Below are 11948 nucleotides of genomic sequence, written 5' to 3' on the forward strand. Positions count from 1 at the left end.
TTCTTTATAGCAAATTTCTTAGAGTATTACATTGAGCAGAATTAACCAAATAAGCATCTGACACTACATGACAACTTTAACTTAAAAAAAAAAAAAACAACAAAAAACAAAAAACAACCCCAACCCAACAACAAACCAACTAAAACCAAGAGTTTTGAGATGTAGCTTGTGATCAGGATGTATAACACATCAGAACTAGAAATACTTATATTTCTCACCTTGCTGATTTTGACTGTTGAAGGAGCTCCAGGAAAACCTGGAATGCAAGTCTTGAATTCACTGATTTTACTGAAAGGCCCAACACCACAGCCATTAATTGCAGCAACTCTGAACCTGTACACTGTGCCTGGAAAAAGATCCTGTTTCTTAAGTAATCTGTAGTCTGGTACATCTGCACTTTCCATCTGAAAACAAAGCAACATTTGTGTTAATTTCTAAAATATTCTAAACACAATTAGTCTACAATAATATAAAGTGGGTAGTGATAAATTGAGATTAATGCATTCAATTGAAGCTGAAAATCTAGCTAATACTTTGGTACTTAAATCAGAATTTACAAAACGGTTCTGACTGAAGCACTAACTCAGCCCAAAACAGCTGACCTAAGATGCAATATGAGACTCCATCTCCAACCAATTCCCCCATTTTTCAATCGTTTAAATTGAACTGCAGCTCTTGATTATTTTCACTTGGGAAAGCAAAAGCAAAGTAGCATTTCCAACTGTACAGCTTTATGACAGACTTGTCTGCCCTAAAAAATATTTTTTCTTTCAAAACCAGTTATTCCTATAGTTAGGAGTCAGCTGCAACTAGATTCATAGGTAATCAAAATGTTTTTGAAGAAAAGCACTGTAAGTTACTGTCGAATAGGTTTCTGAAACATTATGTGCTACTGTAGTTCCATGTATAAAATATGCATTGATGCATCACTGAAACATCAAACAGAAGTATTTTCCTTCTGAATAATGTACAAGAAGTCACAATCAATGAAAACACTGTAAAACGTACTACCCTTCTAAACCAAGATGTGCAATATTTTTCGAAGTGCTTTTAAATAAAGTGTTCTGTTCTTTTGTTTCTGTCTCAAGAAAACATAAACCCATTAGTTTTTGTTTATAGTTCACCACATCATTAATTTAAACACCATCAAAGCTGCAACATTTCTGCGTTTTACATGTATAGCATTCTAATAGATAAACTTACATGTGCAACAACAGTAAGTTAGAGAAATCTAACACAAAACCCACTACAGTTCCATATCTAGTCTCTTTAAGCAGCCTAATCTATGTCTTATTAGTATCAACAACAATTGGTAAGCAAAGAATCTGGAAACAAAGAAAAAACTTTGAAACATTTCCATGCTGTTCTGAAATAACATATTTAAGAGTTATTGGGTTGTGGATTTTTTTTAGTTTTAAGAATTTTTACTGGTTTGAAAGTTCACTAAGTTTAGAATTCCTTACTAAGCCTAGAAACAGAAATACGGAAAGAATTAGTAACAGCAAAATAAGATGTTCTATATTATTATACAAAAACAAGAGAAGAAAATTCATCTGTTTTAGGAAATAGTAAAAAAAGGTGAGCAAAATACATGAGGAACTACTGGTCACAAAATACAAAACTCCTACAAGCACCTGATCCTGCTGCGGTACCAGAAATCCTACATTTTGTTGTCACCCATATGAGCAACAGGTTCCAAAATACATCTGTGCAAGTTATGTCAGAGAAGCATTAGCAGCTACCTTGTTAGAGATGTTCAGTGTTTCCTCTGGCAGCAAGTAGAACTGGCTCACCACAGCACTGCTGTTCTTAAAAATCCCAACGTCGTACCACTGCCGGTCTCTTGCTTTCACCGGTGCCATCGCTCTCTGGGGAGTTTTCTAGTATTTTTAGAACACATTATGCAGACTACCCATACTTCAAGGTAATGTAAAAACAAGAAGTCAAGACTAGTACATGTAAGAGACAACCCCCTTTTATACCAGTGTTACTTTCTTATGCTTGAATTGAATATGCATATGTTATTAAAATACTGTTCAAAACCAACTGGTTGTAATACACTGACTTAGACGCAATCCATCGTTTAAAAAGACCCCACAAACAACCAACAGTTGGGATGTCACCTCTGACATTCTAGTTTAAACAGGGAGGGGAAGAAGCTCAAAGCTGTAGAACTAGGTGTCTGCAGCAGCAGGTAGTTGCAAGTTTATTTCACTCAGATGTCAAGAAGTTCCACAACGTGGTCCAGCATCAGTAGCTCTACCTGGGATTCAGCTGTACCTCAGCCCCAAACACACTCTCTTTCAAGGTGCTGCTGAACTCACTTGCAGCTGAGAACAGGGCCTCTGCTGTGGCATGGGGTGATGGTGGTGGAAGGCATGGGAACTGTTCCTGACTGACCCAGAAAGACAAACTGTCTTTCCTGCTTGTCTCCAGGCACCAGGGAGGGCGCTGGGGTGGTCAGTGTGCCCCACACAGCCGGGCCATGGTCCTGCTGGCACGGAAGAGGGGCAGGAGTGGCAGCTGCTCTTGGCAAGAGCACCCCAACCCTTTAGCAGCAGCTGCTTCTTCCCATCCTTAGCTCCTCCCTTTTGGTGGCAACAATGGCACCTTGATTTTGTGCATTAAGTTGTAAACAGGTGAAATAGGAAGCATTTACTTTTTCAGGCAGTATTTACAGCTTGCATAGCCAGTCCCCATCTCCTCTAGGGAAAAACATCAAGATGTCAGTTTAGTAACGTTTCAAACCTACAGATCAGCAGCTAACACTAGTCTGATCTAACACATACTTCACTTTAAATCCAGTTGTCCATACAGAAACAACATTTTACATTGGCACATCATGCAGCAGAGAACCATTCCACTGTGCCAGTCGATAAAAATGATTCAACAGCTGAACACATACTTGGATCTCCTCCCAACTACACAACTGCTGCTTAGACTCAAATCAAACCCACACAATGCAATTAGTTTTACAACAGAAATGTTTACTCCTCTATTATTCACTTCAAGCACTAAATATACATTGCTTTTCTTTCAGAGAGATAATAAAAGGAAAACAGAAGAGCCCTTGCAACTAATCAACAGAACAATAAATACAGCTATTTAATTATACTTTTGCAGACTTACAGAGGAGTGCGAATCATTTGTCTGTCCTGAATTGACCCTTGTGGAAGGCATGACATACGCAGTTTCAGCAGCTAGGAACAAAAAGTTACATTTAAAAAGCTTAAGTGATAGAAAAAAAATTAATACAAAGTCCACAGAGTACACAAGTTGCCCTCAACAAGCATTTACAAGTATTTGTTGCAAAAATAGGTCTCAGACTACTTTTGCATGCAGTTCTATTTATAGCACAGATAGCTAATTCTGGCTTGCACCATATTCACAGAACAATTGTAAGAGCCTGGCGTTGCAGGCTGCTACAGATAACACAAACAGAAGGCAGGACCCAAAAAACCCTAAAAAGTGACACAATTATGAAATCAGTATGAAGCATTTGTGAACAAATGATCTAAATACTAGATTGAAGCACATACTGATGACATTGTATGAATAGTCTAAGCAAGAAATCTTAATTTGAATGCATTCTGACACCGACACAGTCTGAATGCTGAACATGAGAAGGTCATCCTTATACAATCCTAACAAATGGGAAAAGAACATTTATTAAATGTAAAATGGAATCTTAAAAAAAAAAAAAAAAAAAGAAACCAAAGCACATAAGCAACACAAGGGAAAATGAGTATTCTGTACTTGTGTTTCTGGGGTTTGCTTTTAAAATAGAATACTGTTTGGTAAAAATTACACTACTCGCACAGCGCCAATAAGAGAACACAATTCTTAACACTCAGAACAACAGCAAGCACAGCCTGTTGATAGTCAAGAGAAACAGAACTTGAAAAACTACTAATACGTTTAGTTTCTACACCACTGCTTATTTTGGCTATTTCAAGCAGACTGAAGAGGTCACCACATCTGACTGACGGTGAGTGAGGCACATGAACTGGCCGTATTCATTAGAGGTCAATTGTTTAACATCAGAATCAGAGGTTACTATTTGTAGTCTTTTGTTGACTGAATAAACAGACAATCACTGAATGAAAGCAAATGTGCTATGGGCACCAAAACTGGCTGCCACTGCTGTTTAGAAAATGGGCTTCTGCATAAACGCAGATTTAAAGGACTTTTCACTTACAGGAAACAAAGTGGTTTACAAAGATATAAAAGGAATATCCCGATTTTAAAAGATGTTTAAATCATAGCAGAGACCATCCAGGCTGCCCAAGGTCCTCAATGCCCAAAGCCCTATCTCAATCCCAGGTACTAGTCAAGATGGAAATCCCACCACACTAGAGGAACTCTGATGGCCTTAGATACATATGGCTCAAAATACAGTATGTGAAACACATTTCAAACCTTCAGATTTTGAATTGAATGTTGTTAGTGAAGTTTCATCTTTAACAACTGCCCCATTTGTACTTGATGATTCAGTTTTAACAGCCTGCTGGGTTACCATAGTTTGTGTGCTGGAGACAGTACTGGATACAGAAGCATCAGGATTTACAGTTTGTTTGTCCAAGTCATGTAATTCACCTACATTTGCTGAAGTCTGAGGACCTTAAAAAAAAGAAAATATTAACCAGAATTCAATAGTGATAACACTTAACAAATCTCATCTTGACCTAATAACTTCAGTTTCATTTAAAACCAGAGTTCAGCTCAGATTCAAGTCAGAATAGATCTGGTTATGTTAACTGCTAATCGCTTTCTTTAGGAATATAACTTAACAAGAGTCTGTCTGCATGCTCATAAACAGACACCCATAAACAGTTACACTAAAACAGTGATTTCACTTGTTTTAAGCTGCTATTCTGTACCTATTTGGTTACAAGCTAATTAATTTGAAAAAAAAAATCCTAATACAAAGTACCCACACAAACCAGTATCACAGATTTGTAACCATCAACTGAAGATTAACCACTGTGGAAGTCTAACTCAGCACTAAGATCCAAAATTCGCACACAACACTTAAATTACACAGTGAAGAAACAACCTATAAATTAGATGAAAGTCAAATATAAAGATCAGGTGACTCTGGATTCACCACACTCAACTTAAGGCATGTCAGTGCAATGCCTGTATCAGTGCCTGCTGATCTTCTATGTCCTCTACAGTCAAAGAGAAACACGCTCCTCCCCATGTTGTCTAAAATTTTACATCAGCTAATAGCTTTTCACAATTAACAGACAGAAGTAGTGTCAAAGAGAGCCTGCAGTTACTTTTACCTTAATGCTGTAAAATGAATCTGGTCCTGTCAGTCTGTTCTTTGATGTTAAAAACAGCTATTTATGTTTAAAGATATGCATTTGCCATCATAATAATGAATATAGTGAAAATTTCATGTCCCTTGCAACACTTTGAACAATTTAAGATTTCATTTTTCTTTGTATCATCTAACACCACATTCAGCAATAACTAGCACAAGTTGGGGTATTTTTAAACTACAAAGGCCTCAAACAATTAAATGCCAAGACAGATATAACCTTACTTTATGTTTATGAGATGAATTTTAACTCTCACTTTTTGATTAATTTTTATTCTATAATCATCTTACTTGAAGTACAAACAGGCAAAAGAGAAGGGGCATTTGATTCTTTGAATCCTGTAGCATCAGCATGGTTTTTCATAGTCTCGTGTGTAATCTTGTTTTCAGGTGCTGCAACCTTTTCTTTTCCTTCTACTTTTAATAGTGAGTTGGATGAAAGGGAAACTTGGACCTAACCAAAACAACACATTTGTTAATGTTTAACTGCAAAGTTAAGAAATGTCAGTTGCAAACATGGCATGAAAACACTTGCTCAAAAACAACAAACAAAAAATCCTCCAACAAATCCCCCTAGCGTTTTAACCAAGAAACCAACCTCACAATTCACCTCATCTTAGCCATTATAAAACAAAGACTCCAACTGTAGGTTGGCTTGGAAGTGTCCCTAACACATACTACATTTTACTCAAGAGTAAGCTCACCTTCTTATTACATGGAAGCTCACTGGTGCATGCATTTAGTCTATTGAGGGAACTTGAGGGAGTGGGACAAAAAAAATAAATCACAGTTACAGAGGTTTTCAACCTTTGCTTTCCTGGCATGTGCCTAAGATATTTTTACTGTTAGTAAAATTTACTGTACTTCTACACGTGTTTTCTACAAGAACACATTATGAATCCCATTCAGACCTGAGGCTTTACCCAATTAAGAAAAGGTATACATTTCTAAAAATGTAATCCTTTAGCCAGAGTTCGTCCTCCCTCATTCTTTTAAATTGACAAAACAGTGGAACATGTACAAACAGAATAGGTAATAACTGATTTTATTCTGCAGTAGGAACCTACAACTAAGCAGGCTAGCATAAAAACACTAACAAAGAAGGAATACGACTTTCCTTTCTGCCTCCCACATTAACTTCCCCAACATTTTGAGAATGAATGGTATTTCTACTGATATCAGGCTTCCAGTTAGCATTCTGGAAGTCAATACAGTTGGATTTTCCTTTCTGCATTACCAAAACTGTTTGCCAATCATAAAACTAAAAAAGACATAAGGAAACAGACATTACTATTTCAGCAGGTGTCTTTTTTTTGTTGGGTTTTTTTCTCAAAAGACTAAAAGTATGTAGGGACTTATAAAACCAAGAAACGTTTTGACAGCTCTCTTGCTTCCCACACTGCTTTGCTACTTCAAGGTGTTTTTTTAGTTTACACTTACATTATTAGGACTGACATTATTTGTTTGGCTGGGATGATCCACCTTCATTTCTGGATAAGGGACACTAGGCAACGACTGTGGACTTTGATGTAGAGAAGAGCCACCTTTCAGGTAAACAAAACCAAATTCCAATCAGTTACATAAAGCTTAACATTATGTTCATTGGAATCTATTCCAGTAAGCAAGAGGGAGACCCAAAGCTGCCTGAAGGAAGACTTGGTTGTAAGACTGAAATCAAGCTGCACGGCCAGTCAGTCAGATAAAATCCCTTCCTCACTGTCTCCTTTCTCAAATTGTGCCCAGCACTGTACAAATATCTTCATATTCAGACAGATGTCCAAAACTGACAGAGAGAAGTTAAAGCTGAGATTTCCGTAATCATAACGCACACATTTGGGAACTAACCAAAGAAACAGGGACTCTCTCTCAAAGTTACACATACATTAAAAAATTTATTATTTCTGCAATCCTCTATCTCTGCACAAACATTAGCATATCATGATCTCACTACTACCTTGTGGGCTCAGCACTGATGTCTCAGGAATCCCAGTACCAGGTATTCCAGCCGCTGGTGGCAGTGGCGAGTCAGCATGTAACTGAAGAAGATACCCTTCAACTGTAGGTACTTCATCCCATTTCACTTGAAAAGAGTTGGTTGTAGCTCTAATCAGCTGTACCTGTGATGGTGCTGGAGGTTTCTCTACAAGAAACCAATAAAACACAGATGGCATGTTTAAAATTGCCCTCCTTTATCAGTTTAAGAAATATTTATATAATACAAGCCAAATCAATAGCTCCTTTTTTGCTTATGTACAATATATACCATATTCTACAAGAAACAGTTGTCAAAGGTGGCAAGTCAAGTCAGAGAACTTTAAGGGTCTTCAAAAACACTTAAGTTTTGATGCTTTGTTTTTTAGTGGATCTTCTGCTGCCAGTAAGTCTTTGATTTGCTTATACAACACTATAGGGATTACAGAGAGATCCTCATCCTTTCCTAAAAAGCTGCACACAGCTCTTTGCCTCCTAAAGCTTTATGTATTCCTGGAGGGGATTCACAGAAGACTGTGCTTCCTTTTTTCTTCCTCTTGGTAGCTAAAGTGAACTTTCCCTTAAAATTCCTCCTGCAAAGGCTGAAGCCTAGGCATAATTCAACACCAATGACCTGCTCCTCTCACTTGCCTTCATGCCTGACTAGGCTGCATTCTCAAGCACATACCTCCCCTGCTATTCTTTCTCATTTTCTGACCTTCCTGAAGATCAAAACAAAACAAAACCCAAAAATAAACCAAACACAAAACCAAACCAATCTCCCAAATGTTTCATAATCTCCAGTAACTATTCTCCTGCTTCTGCTTGAGCGGGCAACAATTCCCTCCCAAAAGTACTATTCTAGTTCCCTCTCTCCCAATACTATTTCTGTGTCCTGCTATCAAGTCAGCTAATGAGTGATTGGTGCTCCCGAACTCCCCTCAGCCCCAGGAACAGTTTGGTCCTTTCTCAGATTTGACACTATCTTTTTGCAGTCCAAGAGATGAGGAAGCAGCAGCAGCAATGATCCCAAGAGAAGGAGGAGTTTGGTAAGAAAGAGTGAGTAGCCACAGCAAAGATCACTAAGAAGGGAGGCCAGGAACCTTGAGGTTAGGTAAAACACCCTTTAGCACCTTGTATCTACTATGACATGCAATGAAGAATCTAGCCACAAAATTCTTCCAGAGGCTTTAAACAAGCTTTCCTACTTTTTTTCAGTTAAAGTTATAGCTGGAGCCTTCAAACAACACTGAAGTGTGGTTTATTTAAATAAGCTGTAAGATTTAAGTAATCTCCGAGTTTGCTACAACTTTAGATGTTCTGTTCGTCAATGATGCCAGCTTCCCATATAATAATAGAATTTGGAACACAGTATAAATCTCTTACTTATTTCTGACTCACCGGTATCAAGGTACCAAAGATCTTTGCAGCAAACTTGATTGTTCCAAGCTTTTCTGTAACCATCTCTACCACTCCAGATATACAGACGAGTGCCAACCGCTACAGCACAGTGTCCTGCTCTTGGCCCTGGTAACAAGTTACTTTTGTCCTCCTGGCAATCTGAGATCAGACCTATCCATTCTGTGGTATCTAGTGAATGAAACTCAAAAGATTTAGTTTCTAGATGTCTTCCGAAACAAGCAAAACAGATGTTAATACACTTAACTGCTCAGAAAAAAGGAAAATAAATCACCTCTCTTTTTACAGACAATTGCAATATTACAAAGAGATCACTTTCAATTAGTTTGCAAGATACAATCAATTAACACAGAATGAATTTCTGACCTCTGGTTGTCTGTCTCAGGCAAATATAAGATCAGAAGTTGAGCTTTCAGGGATAGTACTACCCCATTTAGAAAAAACTCATTTCAGGATCTGTCTCTTGGGTTCTTCTATAAATGAAGGAGGAGTATTTATATTACTGAGTATTAAAGTCATATTAACAGAGATCTGCAGAAGCAAACCTGCTGAATGTTCAAAGAAAAATACTACTAATTAGAATAACCACTTCTTAAGAAAAATGTAAAAAACAATCAAACAAAAAAGGCATCTTCTTTAGTGAGCCAAGATTAGAACTGTGTACCCTAAACGTTTTCTCAGGGTATTCAAAATATTTACTCCATTCTGTTAAGAAAGTATTAACTCCAAATGCCCGCTCCCAGAAAGGCAGAAACACTAACCCAAATTAAGATAAGAAAATGAACCGGTACATTTCCATTCACCATCGTGAGCAGAAATTTCACCTCCTGCTGACTGTGGAACCCATCCACCAAAAATATACATTCTGAAATACAGGAAAAGAAGGAAGAGGGAGAAAAAAAGACAAGAAAAGCCAATTAACATCTAGATATGCTGCATGTGCTCTCTCAAACTAGGACAAAACATTACATCTCCAGTGTTTTACAGTTCTGGTTTACTTTGTGTCTACTCTCTTTAGAAATTATTGTTGCAGACATCTACCTTCTGAAACTTTTGAGAAAGTTAACTGATTAAAAAACCCAACCAAACAAAAAATAAAGAAACCCAAAACTACTCCAACAATTTCCCAGAAACAGAAGTTAACACTGTATCTTTTTACAAACCACCAAATTGCCAGTACTCTCAAAAAAATCACGTGTACACAGAATTTCTACAACTCTTTACTGCAGACCCCTCAATATACCATTCTGAAATTAGAAGACCAGTATCTAAGTCAGATGTCAAAACTTAAAAACATAATGCAGGCTACAAACTACTAACACCTTAGTAAATAATAAAAAGATAAGCTGTTGAATCGTAAGATGGAAAGTTTTCACACTTCCTTCCCCTCTTGCCTCTGACTCTTCATACCAGCTTGTAAGCTAATATAAAATGGACTGAAATCCATGTTTAAAAGTCCATTTTATCAATGCTATCCACCAAAACCAACCATAATGGCAAGAAGTAAAGTAATGAGGAATAGATTACAGAAAAAACTGGCCCACAAAAATGTGGAATGGTTTTGCCTAGAACTAGTTCTGCCCTTTGGGCATTTTCTTTGCATAGGTAGTTCACTGTATCACAGACACAGAGGCACTCAAGTTGTCTCCTGATAGAGCCAGCTCAGGTCCAGCTGAGACTGCCACAGAATGCACAAAGGTGCACGGAGAAGCCTGGAAAGCTGCTTGTGGGTTAGGCAGATTGTCCTGCCAACCAGAGCAGTTTGATACCCTTAAGTTAACAATGGTACTTTTACATTTCCTCTGAGATAGCATAATAGAAGCAGAAGAGTACTCTATAGGGCTGATGGTTTATACTGAGCAGTAGTGGATAAACATCATCATTCTCCTACTAGGTGTACCTTTCTAGAGCTGAGCTTTTAACAACAGACATACTTGTTTCCTATTACATTGGCCGTATGGAGACTGCGAGGAAGTGGTACTGTCCCTTTAGTTTCTGGTCTTGACCAGGTCATCGTTTCTGAAAGAAAAAGAATAAAACCATTCAAAAAATGCATTACTGTATATTTCACTACCTGGATTTTAGGATTGGACATACCTTTAACACTGAACAACAGAATTCCACCCTTTTCAGATGGCCATTTTAAGAAAGGCAGCGCAGTAACAAGCACTTAAGGCTTCTTTTAAGAATCACAAGAAATACTGACAAACTAATTGTTTGTCAGTTTGTCAAAAAGACATGTTAAGGTTTCATTATGGTTATTCAGCTTGGTTATCATACTGACAGTCTTTAAAGCACTCTAAGGAAATAATCTCACAGTGTGAGCAAAACCATATGCAAACAATGTCTTATCTATTTAATTCCAAAAATTCCCAAAGGCTAACACTATGGTGTAAGTCCCATCATTATATACTGTAATTTTTCCTCTTGGCCTGTAAGGCCCCTGCACTGACTTCTACTGGCAAATCAACTCACCTATGTCAAGTTCCCAGAGATCATTAAGCCGACAGCCACACATCCCTCCAAAAATATACATCTTTGGACTTCCCAAATCTTTTCTGCAGTATATGATGGCTGTGTGAGATTCTCGTGGAGATGGCAAGATCCCTTTGGTCACAGGAATACTCCAGCCGACAACGCCGGAACCGTGTTGCAGCTCCAGTTCATAGAAATCATTTAAATATCTAGGGTATTATTGTCAAAGTATAAAAAATTCACTTACAAGCAAGATTACAAGTGAGCTTTAAACCCTGACCCCTTATAAGTATTACAGACATAGTCTTGGCATGAAAGAAACATTAAACACTGGTAAAAACCATTTGTAGCAGAAATTGCTACATATGGACAAACCGGGAATAAACTGCAAGGTGTGAGAAATACATGATGATGTGGGACATTAGAGATTGATTTCTGCAACTCTAAGGAAACAAAGGTGAAAAGAGGCTGTTTCTTTTCTGAGGTCTTCAGGCTGGCCAACAGACAGCCATTTGTTGCTGAATCTAAAGTTCAGTAAGTTACATTTAGATAATGGTCACTGAATCTTGGCATTCACCGTATACCTCTTGTTTATCAAGCTTAAAATTGCTAGTTTATAGCTCAGCAGATGTAAGCTCTCTGAACTGTGGGTGAATGTGGACGTAAAACTTCAGCATTATCACAGAATCATAAAGCAGGTTGGAAGGGACCTTAAAGGTCATCCAGTTCCAACCCGCTGCCACAGGCCGGGGCACCC

At 37.8% G+C, this 11948-nt stretch overlaps 1 protein-coding gene across 1 annotated transcript in view; it reads right to left on the reverse strand.

Annotated features, from left to right (window-relative positions):
- Positions 1-218: 218 nt before the first annotated feature.
- HCFC2 (host cell factor C2) overlaps positions 219-11948 on the reverse strand; it is a gene marked incomplete at its 3' end in the record, with an annotated part of 13687 nt that continues 1957 nt past the window's right edge. Inside the window, exons 3-13 of the mRNA XM_010013152.1 lie at positions 11192-11400; positions 10651-10735; positions 9478-9581; positions 8699-8887; positions 7281-7466; positions 6767-6870; positions 5618-5780; positions 4420-4620; positions 3130-3200; positions 1743-1880; positions 219-404 (exon numbers count right to left, since the gene is read on the reverse strand). Coding sequence (XP_010011454.1) covers positions 219-404; positions 1743-1880; positions 3130-3200; positions 4420-4620; positions 5618-5780; positions 6767-6870; positions 7281-7466; positions 8699-8887; positions 9478-9581; positions 10651-10735; positions 11192-11400 — 1636 coding nt within the window. The remainder of the gene's footprint in view (positions 405-1742; positions 1881-3129; positions 3201-4419; positions 4621-5617; positions 5781-6766; positions 6871-7280; positions 7467-8698; positions 8888-9477; positions 9582-10650; positions 10736-11191; positions 11401-11948) is intronic.

This window comes from Nestor notabilis, unplaced genomic scaffold (genome assembly GCF_000696875.1).
Source record: "Nestor notabilis isolate BGI_N333 unplaced genomic scaffold, ASM69687v1 scaffold29854, whole genome shotgun sequence".
Classification (NCBI taxonomy): domain Eukaryota; kingdom Metazoa; phylum Chordata; class Aves; order Psittaciformes; family Psittacidae; genus Nestor; species Nestor notabilis.